Source organism: Castor canadensis, chromosome X (genome assembly GCF_047511655.1).
Source record: "Castor canadensis chromosome X, mCasCan1.hap1v2, whole genome shotgun sequence".
Classification (NCBI taxonomy): Eukaryota; Metazoa; Chordata; class Mammalia; order Rodentia; family Castoridae; genus Castor; species Castor canadensis.
In genome coordinates, this window is record NC_133405.1 from 129,665,316 (window position 1) to 129,680,720 (window position 15,405).

General features: G+C 37.1%; 1 protein-coding gene across 1 annotated transcript in view; it reads left to right on the forward strand.

Annotated features, from left to right (window-relative positions):
- The first annotated feature begins 11,922 nt into the window (after positions 1–11,922).
- Ace2 (angiotensin converting enzyme 2) overlaps positions 11,923–15,405 on the forward strand; it is a 51,193-nt gene continuing 47,710 nt past the window's right edge. Inside the window, exons 1-2 of the mRNA XM_074064380.1 lie at positions 11,923–12,160; positions 12,811–13,099. Of these exons, the coding sequence (XP_073920481.1) occupies positions 12,914–13,099 (186 nt within the window). The 5' untranslated portion in view covers positions 11,923–12,160; positions 12,811–12,913. The remainder of the gene's footprint in view (positions 12,161–12,810; positions 13,100–15,405) is intronic.

Sequence of the window (15,405 nt, forward strand, 5' to 3'; positions counted from 1 at the left end):
ACAAAATAACGGGTTTCTTTATGGCATTTTTATGCATGTATACAATGTATTTTGATGATCTTCACCTTCCATCACCTTCTTTTATTCCCCTTCTCCCGCTAGCCCTTTACCTTCCAAAAAGTTCCCCTTCTACTTTCATGTCTTTAAAATTTTTTAATTTTATTTTTGAACTATCATACATTAATAATACAAAGGGGTTTCATCGTGATAATTCCATACACACATAAAGTGTACTTTGAACAAGTTCACCCCCTCCATTGTATTCCCATTTTTCCTTCCTCCCCCACTTTTCAACCAGTGTTTGATATGCTGTCTTCATATAAATATATATGTATATATTTAAAATTATGTCTTTTTTAAAATTTAGATTACACATATGAGCGAAAACATGAGATATTTGTCTTTCTGAGTCTGGCTCAATTAGCTTAACATGATGATCTCCAGTTCCATTTTCCTGCAAACAGCATAATTTCATTCTTCATTATGGCTGAATAATACTCCATTTGTATTAAATTAACTAACTCTTGATTTAACATACCATGGTCTTTTATTTATGTTAATTGATAGGTTTTCCTTATTATCTATGCCAGTTGAGAAAGTGTTTTCTTACTTGCAGCTAAAAAGCATCCTAACTGAATACATAAATTGGAAAGAGTTCAGTGAAGATATTCAGATATTTTCAGTTAGCTTTTGCTACATGATAAGTCACCCTAAAACTCTATGGCTCAAAGCCGTAGCCATTTATTTAGCTCATGATTCTATGGGTTGACACCTTTGTCAGGAATCAACTTAGAAGTTCTTCCGGTCTCACCTGGTTTCGTTTCATGCATCTGTAGTCAGTGTCCAGGAAGGCTGGGGGCTGGCTGATCTAGAATGGCTTCACCTTGGCTGCCTCATCTCTGCTCCAGTAGTCTGTCACACTCTAGGAGGTTCAGGCTTGTTCACTTGAAGGTTAGGCAGGAGAAGACAGATAGATAGATAGATAGATAGATAGATAGATAGATAGATAGATAGATGAGGGGGAGAAAGAGAGAGACTAGACTTAGCACTGAGACACTCACTTTTGCCATATTCTATTGGACAAAGCAGATTTGAGAAGAAGGAAAATACACTACATCTTTTTTGAGGGAAGAGACTGCAAAGTCATGCCATAGAGGGTGCAAGAACAGGAAGGAGTGAAGACAGTTTTGCAATCTAACACAGATACTTTATAGTAAATATTTACAAAGGCCTCTCTCTAATTAGTGGAGCATCATGATAACTACATGGGCCAAAATCTGGGTAGTTCCACTTGTTAATTGGACTTGGACTCTTTAGCTAACATTTTAAAGATTTCATGTATATACTCCCACTTAATGGAAATTCTAACAGTTCCTCACTCATAGGTTGACTGTGAGTTTTCAAGAAAATAATGATTGGAAAGTGCTTCACGCAGTACCCAGCATATAAATGTTAACCAGTATTTGTCATGTACAAAAATAGACCTGTATTCTACTTAATGCCCTAGAATCCTCTCCCTCCTTCTTTATCCCCACTTCCTTCTCCCCTTTGTTAAACAAAAACTAAGTAATTTCTTATCCATTCTGTTCTACGCTGCCTCTCTCCTCCTCACTTCTACACTAGTTGGCAGCTTGTCCAGTGATTCTCCATACCTGTCAGAGGTTTTGCGACCCCAGTGGAACTCTCCAGGGTGCTGGATTGTCAATGCTTACTGCTCTCTGATGGGTCTCTTGGGGCCTGGCCCTGGGTCTTGGTATTTCTGGGTTTCTTGTTTGTTTGAGACAGGGTCTTAATGTGTAGCCCAGGCTGGTCTCGAACTTGTTATCTTCCTGGTTTAGCCTCTAGAGTGCTGGGATTATAGGTGTGAGCCACCATGCAAGGCCTGCCTCTGGTTTTTTTATTATCAATAGCTTTCTTTTTAGAGGAGTGCCGGGGTTGAAATTCAAAATAAGTAATAGGGGAGAGTTTTTTCCTCCCTCATTGTTTCTCCAGTTTTTCAAGAAGAATATTACTTTCAGGCACCAAAAGTGTCTCTACAGTGCCCCATGTTCCCAAACATGATGGATCCTCCAGAAACATCTTATGGAAGTAATCCTTGAATTTCAGGTTCATACTGAATTTGTAGAGAACTTCAACTTAAGGACTTCCTGAACATATAAATTCAGGGAGGATTCAGAGTCAGCTCCCAAAGATGACCAAGCTGCCCAGTGATCTGTAATTTACTTCTGCTCTTCAGCTAATTTGGGGGAGATTCCAGTGTTGATCTAGTATAAACAAAAGGCTTTGAACAAAATCCAGTGGAAAGGCTGAACAGAGAAATGCACTCAATATTAGAGCTCATCTAAATGTGCTCCTGAAATTTCAATTTTCACAGTTGCTTAAGGACTTCATCCTTGTAAAGGATGCAGAGAACTTGTCTACTTTTCAACAAATATTGAAACATCATTGAAATATTGAAAATCATTGAGATATAAAAATGACATTTTGTACCATGTTGGCATTACCCAAATTCCAAGGCAATAGATCCCAGATTCATTTCTGGGTGGATTCCAAATTAATATCATTAAGACTTCGTATATTCTGACTGTTCCCAGTAAAGATAAATTGTTGCCTTAGAATTTGTGTTTTGTGATTTCTAGGCAATGAATATATTGCTCAATCAAAGAAGATTCCTGATGAGACTGAAGACAGGCAGGCATATCTTACATCAAGAGGATTTTTTTTTTGACTTTTTGCAAATCCTGACATCTTCAATACAAGAAAATTAACATTCATTATTTTTCATTCTGTGTGTAGTGATGGAGTTCACTAGCAGGCAATGAACCATGATGGCTTCTGTGAAACTCAAGTGCTTTCTTTACGAGGGTTTTTGATGGTCATGATCAAATAGTATGGCTCTTACACAAATTCACTTCTAGTTTTTATATATTTATGGTGATATCACATCTCCATTATTAAAAATCAAGAGATTTTGATTTAAATTTGGTAGACTCTGAGGCCACAGAAAGTTCTTATAATTCCAAATACTTATATTCATGTAGGCATGGGATCGAAGCCCTTATCCTTCAGTTTTTGACTTTCAGACTAGTCTCTTTCAAGTTCTAATATTAGGATCCTGAATTTACAAAGTGATTTGTCTACTCCCCATTTTTGTGATTTGGGGAAATGATGTGGTTCTATAACCTCATACTTTCCCTCACTTGCTTAAGTTCTGGAGAGGAGAGAACAAAAAAGCCAGTTTTACAGGATAATCTAGGAGAAAATTTCAGAGTCTCAATTAAGATTCTTTCTCTGGTCCTACAGACCAGACCAGCAAGTTTCACTCTGAACCTCACCCTGGTGCTACTAGCCTTCCAGAGGTCTGATGAGTTAAAGGAAGAAGGCATCTTTACTTAGCCTTGAATCTTATAATCTTTCCAGCACCACAGAAGTTAATCCATTTCCAGAGAGGGGCACAATGGACAAGGGAATTATATACATTGTAGAGTCATTATCATCTACTCTGGCCATGCCATTCTATCTTTGCAGTAGCCATTTTTTCTCTCTCATGACTTTAGGAATGCAATTTTTTTGTGATGTACTAAACTATGACATACTCCAGTATTTTGATATTACTTTTGGGTTCTCACCATATTAGCTATATGTTCTACTTTTAATTGGTCACATGAACCCTCATTATGAATCAAATATGATATGTATGAAGCTGGGGTGACATAATTATCCCAAGGATCACAGAAATTGAACCTTTAAGGGTGGCCAGAATTCTGGGTTTTATGTGCCAGAGAATCTCAAAGGTCTTGTGATTCATAAGGTTACCTTATGTTTTTATAATTGATATTAGCTAATTTATTCTGAAATAAACACACCCATTCCAGTACCAGACTGGTTGTTAATAGGCGTGACACCTCTGAGACCTTCAGGCCATAATTATCTTAGCCTCATTCTCTTAACATATTGTCACTGTAAGAACAACTCATTCAACATGGATGCCAGAAGTTTTTCAGTTTAGCCAATATTCTAGTCTCTTTGTATATCTCCATGGTTTCTTGGCTATCTCATCTTTGCTGAAGTTAATGGCTGGCTATGAAGACCATATTTAAGGACTAGTAACTCCTCAAGCAATGTTATGGACTCTTTATTTTTTATTCAGGTATAATATTTGTCCCTCTTTATGGGGTACATATGGTAATTCGATATATGTAATCAAATTAGGGTAATAAGCATTTCTATCTCCTCAAACATTGTTTTTATGTGTTGAGAATTTTGTACTCTTCTAGTCATTTTTGAAACATAGATTGTTTAAACCAATAGTTATCCTGCTGTGCTAAAGAAGAACCAGAAGTAATTCCTCCACTCTGTACTTTGGTGCCCCTTATTGAACTTGTTTCCACCACCCACCCTTCCCTTCCCAGTCTCTAGAGACCACCATTTCATTTTGTTCTTCTACAAGATTGACTTACTAGTTTCTATAAATGGTGAGAACTCATAGTTTTTGTCTTTCTGTGCCTGGTTTATTTCACTTAACATAATAACCTCCACGGTATAGTCTCCTGATGGCATTCTCACCTCTTGAGTTCAGAACACTACCAGATCATGGGCTAAATTAGCAATGCTGTCATCACCAGCTTCATGCTTTGCTGACTATGTTTAAAGAGTGTGTAGATCTGCTGACTCTTAATCTAGAATACTTATTTTACACAATATTCTATACTTACATTCTGGAATGCTATTATTTCATAGATCATTTCATTTTGATACCCCTATTGGGAAAATATACTCCATTTTATCATCTAAGGTTTTTAATAACCACAGTTGTAGGAAAATGAATGCTAGTTTATGGCCCCATATGGGACAACACTGGGTAGGAGTGAAGAATAAATATAGTATTAAAATGTTAGAGTAGATGAATACATTTAATAAGACATTTTAAAAATAAAAGTGTTAATGAAATTAACTAGAAAGATTTCCATCACTGTCATTCCATTCTTTGACATCCTAGTTTCATAGTCATCAGTGAGCTTTGACATTATGGTAGTTGTGACATAAAGATGGTTCATCTCACACAATGTCAGAGTAGTCTCACTTCTGTTGTTGCCTGACACATTGATTGTAGGGTGAGCTATCTGACCAGGGAAGGACTGATCAGTATTTCACACTTGCCTTTGCTACTTAGAAACTAATAGCATGACCTTGGAAGAACTACCTTGATGGAGGCAAACTTCATTTTCTTCATCTAAAAATGTGGTAACAATATCTTTCTTACAGGGCCTTTTGGTCGATTCAGTGACTTAACACATATAAGATATCTAGCTTTATGTCTGGTTTACTGTAATCATGCCATTTTTCTCCCTTATTAAGTTGACTCATAGCTCCAAATCTCCTCTTGTATAAAAAACAATTTCACCTTTTTTCAGTTGACTCTAATTTCTATCCATCATATCCCTTGGGTGGACCAACAAACACAATATGTTGCATCAAAGGTGAGTTATGCCACATACAGAAAAACCTACTGAGCTACATTCTTCCTCTTCTTTACTATAAAGTTTATGTACAATGTCTTCATTTAATAAATATTTATTGTGTGCTTATTATGTTATTATGTGTCAGCCACTTTTCTAAGCACCTGGGGATATAGCAGTGAACAAAACAAAGAGAAATCTCTGACCTCTTGGAGTTGATATTCTAGTATGGAGAGACAGATAATAAAAAATAAATTAATGGAATATAATTATGAGTATAAGGTAGCAGATGGTAGTAAGTGCCAAGGATAAAGAATGGAAGCTGTCTAAATAGTACTAATATATGTGTATGTAATGATGGTGGGGAAGGTCAATTTTAATAAAGTAGTTTAATAAGGGTAGTTTGAGCCTTCTGCCTTGAGTTACTAAAAAATTCATAATATTTAAAAAATTCTGAGTTGTCAAATTGGCAAAAGACAAAACAGACTTTAATAAAATATGGAAGTTATGGCCTTTGTCACCATTTTTAGGATTGATCTTGGAGTTAGTACAACTGGCTTTATATAGGTATTCTGTGAAATCTCCTCTTCCAGCATGGTAGGAGGGACTCTGAGTGAACAGGGAAGTTGGGGATGGAGTCAGTAACTAGCCTAGACCAAGACCATCTGATGACCCAAACAGGACAAATCCCTTAGATGAGGAAGAAGGAGTATAATGAGGTCTCCAAGATGAGTCTGCTAGCCCTCAAGAAGAAAATCACTGTTGAACATTTCCAGTTGGATCAGAAAGCTCGACTCTTACACTTAGTCTATAGACGGAAGTAGACATCAATAAGAATGAAAATTTATTCTAAGATATTTAGAAGGAATTCAGAAGCATGGACAGATTTCTAAAATTTCTCAGTCACCTTTAGCTTAAAATCAGTGTTCTATGCTTTGAGTGCCCACCAAGTGTTGCAGCCTTGACCTGCATTGTTCCAAGGTACTTGACTTTGACTATCTTTTGTGTTAGCTGCCTTCCCTGAACCTACACTTTATTTCAACTCTATCACTCTGTGCTCCTGAGACATTTCTACCTTGCTATAAGCTAGTGAGGCACGTGATACTCTGGCCGAGTTCCTGAAACTCCACTGTATCGTCCTATTCATTTCATAGATGGCTCCTCTAGGGAAGGTTGTTTCAACAGCTTTTTTCTTATTTATGTATCCCACTTCTCTCTTCAGGTCTGGACTAAGTAATAATTTTCAGCATATTACAATCCTGAAGAAATAAGATGATTTCCTTTTGGTTTTAGTTGAAGAGATATATCTGGCTAACCATCTCTGGTTGACAATTCTCAAATTTATATCTCCATCTCTGACCTCTCCTCTGACAAACTTCAGATTTGTTTGTCTAATTGACTTCTTGGCACCTTCACTTGGGTTTCTAACAGATATCACAAACTCCAGTGAAATCCTATCTCCCCTTCAAATCTATTTTACCAGCAATCTTCTCCATCTAAATTTATGTTAACCTCATGCTTCTAGTTGTTTAATCCAGAACCACTGGAATGGTCCTTCTAACACATCAGCAAATCCTGTTAGTTTTACTGACAAAATGTGTTTGAAATCCAACAATGTCTTACCAAACTCCACTGCTACCATCAAGCCACTATAATATCAACTAGAGTATTGCATTAGTCTCCTCACTGGCCTCTCTGACTAAGTCTGGCACCATATGCAGTCTGTCCTCCATTAAATGTAAGTGAGATCATGTGCTTCTGTTCAGACTCTATCATGGATTACATCAGACAGGATAAAGCCTCAAATTTTTGGAAGGTTAGGGCTTCTAAGACCTTAGATATAAACTTACATTAGTGGCTCCTTTTCTCTAGTGCTATCTGATATCTTGTAGAGTCTAGGTGTGAAAATTAATTAGGGTTACTATGGCAAACACTACACTACCTTAAATAAGGTCAGCCATAATCAGTATAACCTCCCTGGAATTCACAGTTCATCCTTATAAATTTGAACTCTGTTGAAAATACTTATCAAGTTGGTTAATGAAGATAATCTTTGCTCTATCTGTAGGAAAAATTGACTGCTATGTGGCTAAATATGTAAACAGGAAAGAGCTTTTAGCTTTTCCTTTAAGCAGAAAAGCCAACTTGCTATTTAGTTTTTGTAAAACACTTATTCATTCACTGTATGTGATAAATATGTGCTCAAAATCAATTGTACTACATGCAAATAATTTTTGACCATGTAAGCTTTTAAAATTCTCAGTGCTTTATATTCCTGTTATGCTGTCTTGTTCTTGTCAGAAGTATTACTTAATCAATTTTAAGATAAGAAGTTGCACAAAACATCCTATTTACTTTGATGTTTGCAACTTGGGGAACTGGAAGAAGTTTTTGCTATTGCTACTAGGAAACCTCACCATTTGTGACTCAGTTGGAAATACATAAAAAGTTGAGCAGTAAGGGAAATGTGGATCTCAAAGTCTATGTACTTTGCTCCAGCAAAGTGAAGACCCACCCTCAGGTTTGAGCCTATGAGAAGGGAGCTTTCTGATGGAACTCCATGGTTATCTAGTTTCCATTTAGGTCTTAGCAGATAGCAGATCAAAAACAGGGAGGGGATTTGTGGTGGGCAGGGCTACTAGAAGTTGATACTATAAGAAATGACTATGAACTCAGAATGTGCAGAGACAGTAGAATTAGTAGGAATAAAACTGGAACCACTTAATGTAAAGCCCTGGAGACGTCGTCATGTTATAGCCTTGTCTGTGAACAATGTTCAAGATAAATACACTGACTCATCTGAAAAAAAAAAAAACAAACAAACCAAAACCACATAAAATAGCATCCAGGCAACATTCCATCCTAACTAGGATAGAATCTATTTTAGAAAAATTTCTACTAAAAATGGTTTTAAAATATACAATCAAAGCAGTACATTTTAGTTTTGCTTACCGAGGCCTGCTTATTCTCAGAATATGCTTGGCTGATGAGGACTTACTTAGATGTGAGATTAGCAGATGACTGAAGCTAGGATTCCATGGAGAGAAGACATTTCTTTGCAGCCTAGAATAAAAACCCAACCCCACTACCTATCAGTTGTGGGAATTTGGGCCAGTCATCAGAGCACTAGGAAACTTGGCTTCCTTAATTATACAATGATCACGCAATTTTTACTTATATATGCTGTTGTAAAGAATTTATATACAGAGCCTCGTGGAAAGCACATGCAATTGCAAAGATAGTAGCTGTAAGTACTGGGGGGGAGTCATTTATATTCACGACATTTCCTTTTCTCTCAAGACAGCAGTGATGGATTCAAATTCAAGTTTTCTCCTTTCCGTAGGCAGGAGATTTTATACCAGGACCTGTCCAGAATTAGGTGATTAGAGCACCTGTCAGTTTGCCCACAGCTAGGCTCATGCAGACTCTGCTCATTCCACAGGCAAACTCCTCTCTCCTACTATTTCAGTATAAGCTAGCAAACTTCAACAATGTAGGATCCTACAGTTCAAATGAAGCTTTGAATCAAACTCTCAGCCAATCTCTGTTGCCATGTCCTTGAAAGATGACCTGACAGAAGGTTTGCTTAAACATTTTAATATGGAAGTGTAATAATTATTACCCTGATCTTTTCATTTTAGTAGCTTCTGGTATTGTTCTCATGCATTAACTCATAAATACAGCATCCTTATGAGGTGGGTATATTGTTACCAAGAGCTTTGCAATAAAGAAGCTAGGTACAGGGAGGGTAAGTCACCCAGCCGACAAGCGGCAGAGTAAATCCACTGTGTGAACTATGTCTTCTTCTAAATTATCATACCAGAATGGAGGAGAACTGTCTTCTTCTCCATGTCTGAACTATTCTTCGAATCCACCTACTATCTTATTTATTTTCCTCTGCATACTCTCTTTTGTCTCTCTAAACTTGAACAAGATGCTCTAGATTATTTTGTATCTAATTCTTCTACTAATAAAGTCGAAGATAGTTTAAGATGGATTCGTGTTTGCAGGACATCCAAGTTGAATTTACAGCTCACATTAAGCTTTTATTCAACCAGTTTGACTGGGCGGGTTTCCATGGTTCCACTCTCAACCTCCTTTGTATCTATTCTCTATGCAGCAGCCAGACTGACCCTGTGAAACTTTTGCCATATAACATTTCTGCTTGAAGCCTTCCATTGTTTGCCACATTCCTCATAGTAAAAGCCAAAGTCCTATAATTTTCCTCAAGGCCCTCCCGGCATGGCCTCAACTTTCCTCTTCAACCTCATCTCCTGCCCCTTTCCTGGCACAATGGGCTCCAGCCACATAGGCTTCTAATGTTTGTGAATTCTGCCTAAGCTCTTGGTGCTTGCTATTCCCTCTGCCTGGAAAGCTTTCCTCACATATCCACAGGACTTTCACACTTTCTTTCAGATCTCTGCTCAAATGTCACCTTCTCAGAGAGCCTCTCCTTATAGAAAATCTCTCTCTGCACTTTATAATGGTCTTTCCTTCATTCCCTGTTTATTGTAAGTAATGACATTTATCACCAGTTATTAGTTTGCTTCCTCTACCTTCCATATGAGTGTATATCCAGTATCTAGAATAGGCTCTGGCACATAGCAGGTAGTCAGTTAATAAGGGTTGAATCAAGATTTTTGTTGTTTTGAACATGAATTGTCGTTGACCATAGGATTGCCTAATCTCTACTGCGGTTGTTTTGGATTTAGTCATAGCACTACATTTTGCTAAATTCCTCATTGAAATGGAAGATGCACCATGTCTTTGTTTTCTTTCTTTCTTTTCTTAAACTACTCTATTCTTTTGTCAGAGGGGAAATAAGGCAGGCAGCATATGACTTGTTCCTAGTGAATCCCTAATAGACCAGACATTCATTTTTCCAAGTGCAAATCATATTCTAAAAATTATTTATATATGTATATGTGTGTGTGTGTGTGTGTGTGTGTGTTTATGGCACTGGGGTTTGAACACAGGGCTTCATACTTTCTAGAAAGGTACTTTACCATTTGAACCTACCTGCAGTCCTTTTTTTTGTTTTTTAGTTATTTTTTGGATAGGGTCTCACTAAATTTTTGCTCAGGCTGGCTTCAAACTACAATCCTCCCAATCTCTATCTCCTAAGTAGCTGGGATTACAGGCATGTGCCACCATACCCGGCCCCTAAAAATATATTTTATAGTTTTGTCAAGGTCAAATGCTTCACTCTACCCTTTGTGAAATGCACCCACATCTCTAGTCCTTCTGAAACTTCAAACAGCTTTCTTGCCTGCTCAGTCTTCTAATGTTTTTTTTTCAGTTCTCTATTCTTTCCCAAAGACAATACATTCTTTTAGACCGTCCATCCTTTAGTGGATTCTTTTCATTCTTAGAATGAGCTTAGAGAAAACACCTGCAGGTAACTATGAGAACATTGGCATCTTCTTTAGGGAGACTGAAAAGAAATGCCAACAATTGAGTAAGTGCTTCTAGTTGGCTCTCCTCATGAGCTATTTTTCCTACAGATAATTCTTCCACTTCCCTTGCTTTCAATGTTTCTTGACATCCAACATTTTCCTGCCTTACTGCTATCTCAAGCTTCTTGTCTATTTTTAGTTTGGATTTTGTATCTTGCTTTCTGTATTTTGCTTTGTATCTTCTTTTTGATCATGTTAATCTTATTTTTTGCCTCAGTGGATTGAATTTGGACTACTCCATTCCCCTCCCAACTCCACGTATTTAATTCAGGAAGTTATCTAAGTAGAGGTTCAACTTTTGTTTGTGTAACATCTTTGTTCAGAGACTCAGGTGCTGCTCTCTTTTCTGTTGCCTGTAAGAAGTGAGTGGATTTCTGCTTCCTTGAGTGTGGGAGGAGCCTTACTAAAATGTCGGCACTGATTCCCCTGCCCTGTCTCGTTTTCTTTAAACATTCTTATTGTTTAAGTTATTAGTTAAATCTGCAAACTGCTTATTTCTTCAAAAGGCAGTATATTTTCATTCACAGTTGATGTAGTGGAACTAAATCCATCATCTTCACTAATGGCATCAGTCCCTCTGCTGCTCTTTACTTGTGGCTCCATTGCTGCTCTTAGATTAAACTCTACATCTTAGTTAAGGGCCTGTGCTGGAGTCAGTCTGTATGGATCCATGTTCTGCTTAACCAATTATTAGCTGAGTCTTGGCAGTTTGTTTAAGATCAGTTTCCTAATCCATAAAATGGAGGTGAAAACTATTTGCCTACAGTTTTGTTGTGATGCTTATATTTAAGCATAAATAAAACATTTATAATGTTTTATTAAACATTATGACAGGAAGCACTTTGAACAACTGTTGCTTTTTCCTATTCTACCATAATATATAGAACTTTAGGATAAAGTTTAGTGGAATTTTTTAAGGCTTGGTTATTACCATTTCATGTGAACCTGGAAGACTTGTTTTTCTAGGTGAAGAAATGTTTTCTCTGTGCAAAGGTTTCATAATCACAACCAAGCAGGCCTATGAGCCCTGCCGTTTAAAGTGGCTCCTTTTATCTGTGACACCCTGGGAATGAAGACTGAGCCAACTCTTGAGATTCAACAAGATAACACTAAAATCATTTTGCACTCTCTATTGCTATGATCCCATACCTGTGGAGGACTGGGACTTGACATGGATGCCCTTCAGATTTCATCTTGTGCACAGGCATTATTACTTCCTTGTGATCTCAACTGAGTTTTGAAGAGGTAAGTGAAAGGGAAGGAGGCATTCAATGAACTCGCCATGGAACTAGAGTTTACCATGTTCATCTGAGAAATAGAAAATGAGCCTTTCTGAGTTTTCCAGAGTCAGATCAGAAGAGCTAAGCTGTGTAGTGGAGAATAGTCACAATTTTTTAAAATGGCCATGAAAATGAAAATTGATCAGAAAAATGAGTTCCATAAAGGCAAAAGAAAAGTCATTTATTTGAAGGGAAAATGCTACCTAAGTAGTGAATTTCTGTGAAAATGTTCTTGAAATAAACATAAGGGAGGGATAACTATTAATGGAATCGTCAGAAAAACATATAAATGCCAACCTTACCCTCATGATCCCTAATCCTAGCCCCCTCTCATTATTATAAAATCATAACACCCCCCAGTGTATCTTTAACAACTTTTTAGGAACATATTAACCAAATGTCCAAGTTTTGATTTGGCCATAAAGTGTTAGGAGAGCTAAGGTTTTCCAGGATTAATGAATAACATGTCTTTATTTGGTTTACTTTAAAAAATCATTCTAAAATCTGTTTACACATCTATCCTCTCCAGGATTAGCATTATATTAGTTCAGCAGATTGTTTACTGTTTTGTTCTTTTTTTCCTTCTTTTTTTTTTTTTTTGTCTTCCCTCATCAGTGCCCAACCCAAGTTCAAAGGCTGATGAGAGAGAAAAACTCACGAGGAGATTTTACTCTAGGGAAAGTTGTTCAGTGGATGGGATCTTGATGCACGGGGAAAGATGTTAGGCTCTTCCTGGCTTCTTCTCAGCCTTGTTGCTGTAACTGCTGCTCAGTCCACCACCGAGGAACAGACCAAGATATTTTTGGACAACTTTAATCAAAAAGCTGAAGACCTGTCTTATGAAAGTTCACTTGCTTCTTGGAATTATAACACTAATATTACTGAGGAGAATGCCCAAAAGATGGTGAGTTCTCATGGCTACAGAGGGGATATTTGTTGCTTCTTAAAGATTAAAATTATTGCCTATAAAACTGAATAGATAAATCAAAGAAATCTCTGAACTGTGAGGTTGGATGTTTACCTCTGTATCTCTGATTCTGGAGTCCCAGATGACTAAACTTAATTGACCTTGGAGTTCATTTGGAAAATTGTTACAAAATAACTCACTGGTCTTAGTCCAGATTCTAGAAACAAGTGAATATACTTTATAAAGTTACCATCATAATTCTCATCATAGTTAGTGTTTCAAAATATTTCATGGAGTTGCCATAAGTTATTGAGCTAATACTTTTCTCTAGCTAATAATGTCAATGAAATACCTAAGACTACAAATGACATATTAAGTGAAAAAAAAATGCAACTGGAGGTTTACTGAAGGCATCAGCTAGTAATTAATCTAACCATGGTTTAGGTGAGACTGGATTTGGTAATTCCTTCTTTCATTGTCACAGAACTCTGAGAGACTTCCAAAGATTACAGAAGAGCCCTCCAAGAAAAACTATATTTAAACTAGTTCTGAAAACTTCTAGAGTTTAGATGTTTGTTTGACAAGTTCAAGGGTTTAAGAATTTTTTCTCTCACAGATCCCAAAGCAATATTTTTACACATTTAAGTAATATAAAATGGAATGATTATTTAAGAAGAGATTTTTGTGTCATTTATTCAGAATGCTTTCTTTAAAAAATCCACCTTGGAAGCTTATTTTTTCAAGTGATTAGTATGTTGTATGTTTAAATTAAATTATTGCCATTCACTGAACAGATCCAATCTAAGAACTGTTGCCTCATTTGAAATCCCAAGATATTTTTGTCTATTTTTCTAAAGCTCAAGGAAACCTAGGAGATTTGGACAGCACAAGTTGCTTTTTCTTGTCTCACACTTTGATCTTACTTCTCTTCTCTTTATTATAGTTTTTTATTTCATTTTAAAATTTGATTTTGGCTTGAGGTGGCTGCAGTATATTCTGTTTTAATTTTCAGATGAAGGGTCATTGTGATGACAAAAGTATGCTAGCACCATGACTAAGAGTTCTGGAGCCAGACTACCTACATCCCCAAATCCTGGCCTACCACTTTTTAGCTGAATGAACTTGAGCTAGTTAATTAGACTCTCTGGGTCATAGTTTCTTCATCTGTGAAAAAGAAAATAATACTCATACCTGCTGTATTGGGTTGCTATGAAGACTAAATTAATACACAAAACTACCAGAATGGTGCCTCATGCTTGTGGGCATAGGAGAACCGTAAGACATCATTGTTATCAGCTTGATAGGCAGGAGGGAGGGAGGGAGTTTTTTTTTTTTTTTTGTGGTACTAGGGTTTGAACTCAGGGCCACACACTTGCTAGGTAGGTGTTCTACCACTTGAGCCACTCTACCAGCCTGAAGATCAGATTTAAAGATATCCAAATATAGTGAGCCAGCCAGGAGACAAACCTGGGAGCTAGGGTTTTTTATTTCTTTTTTGATGGTATTGGGGTTTGAACTCAAAGCCTCCCTTTTGCTAGGCAGATACTCTACAACTTGAGCCATGCTCCCAGCTCACGAGCTAAGGATTTTTTGAGGAGGCATATAACAGCTCTGTTGGGAGCCCAGATGTGGAAAAATCATGTTTCAGAATGAGATGTAGTGATGTTTGTTGAAATCAAAGTGTTATTTTTTAATTGTACAGGTAGATTAGAGCAAAGACTGGAAATGAAAGAGTATAAATCACTAAGTGTGGTTATACTGGAAAAGCAAGCAAGTGACTGGATATCTCCTTCAAGCAGTGGTAAAGGGTGCATTCATTCACTCAGGTGCACCTGCGTGAGTTTACCTGAGGGGGGAGGTAATAGGTGGGGAGGGAAATGGCTCCTCCCTCTTTTTTTCTGATCACATGTATTGAGATTCCCTAATGCACTGGACACTGTGTCAGATGTCACAAGAGGTACCAAGACGAGCAGGTTGCTGAGCTATGGTACACTATACACAGCTAGTGAATTCATTTGTGGTGTGAGCATGTATAAGTATCTCATACAGTAAGTGTAGACTCTGAGGCCAGATAGCCTCGGTTGAAATCCTACCTCTGAATCTTATAAGTTGAAGGTTTTGAATAAGTGGCTTAACTTCCTTCCATTTGCCTCATCTGTAAACTGAGTAAAATTATGATCATAATCTTACTAATATAGTATAAACTATACAGGAATGCTATTGATATGTGTGTGTGACCTTGACACTTGATACTTTGCCTAGCACTTATTCTTCTCTTTACTGATGTTGACAATGATAATACT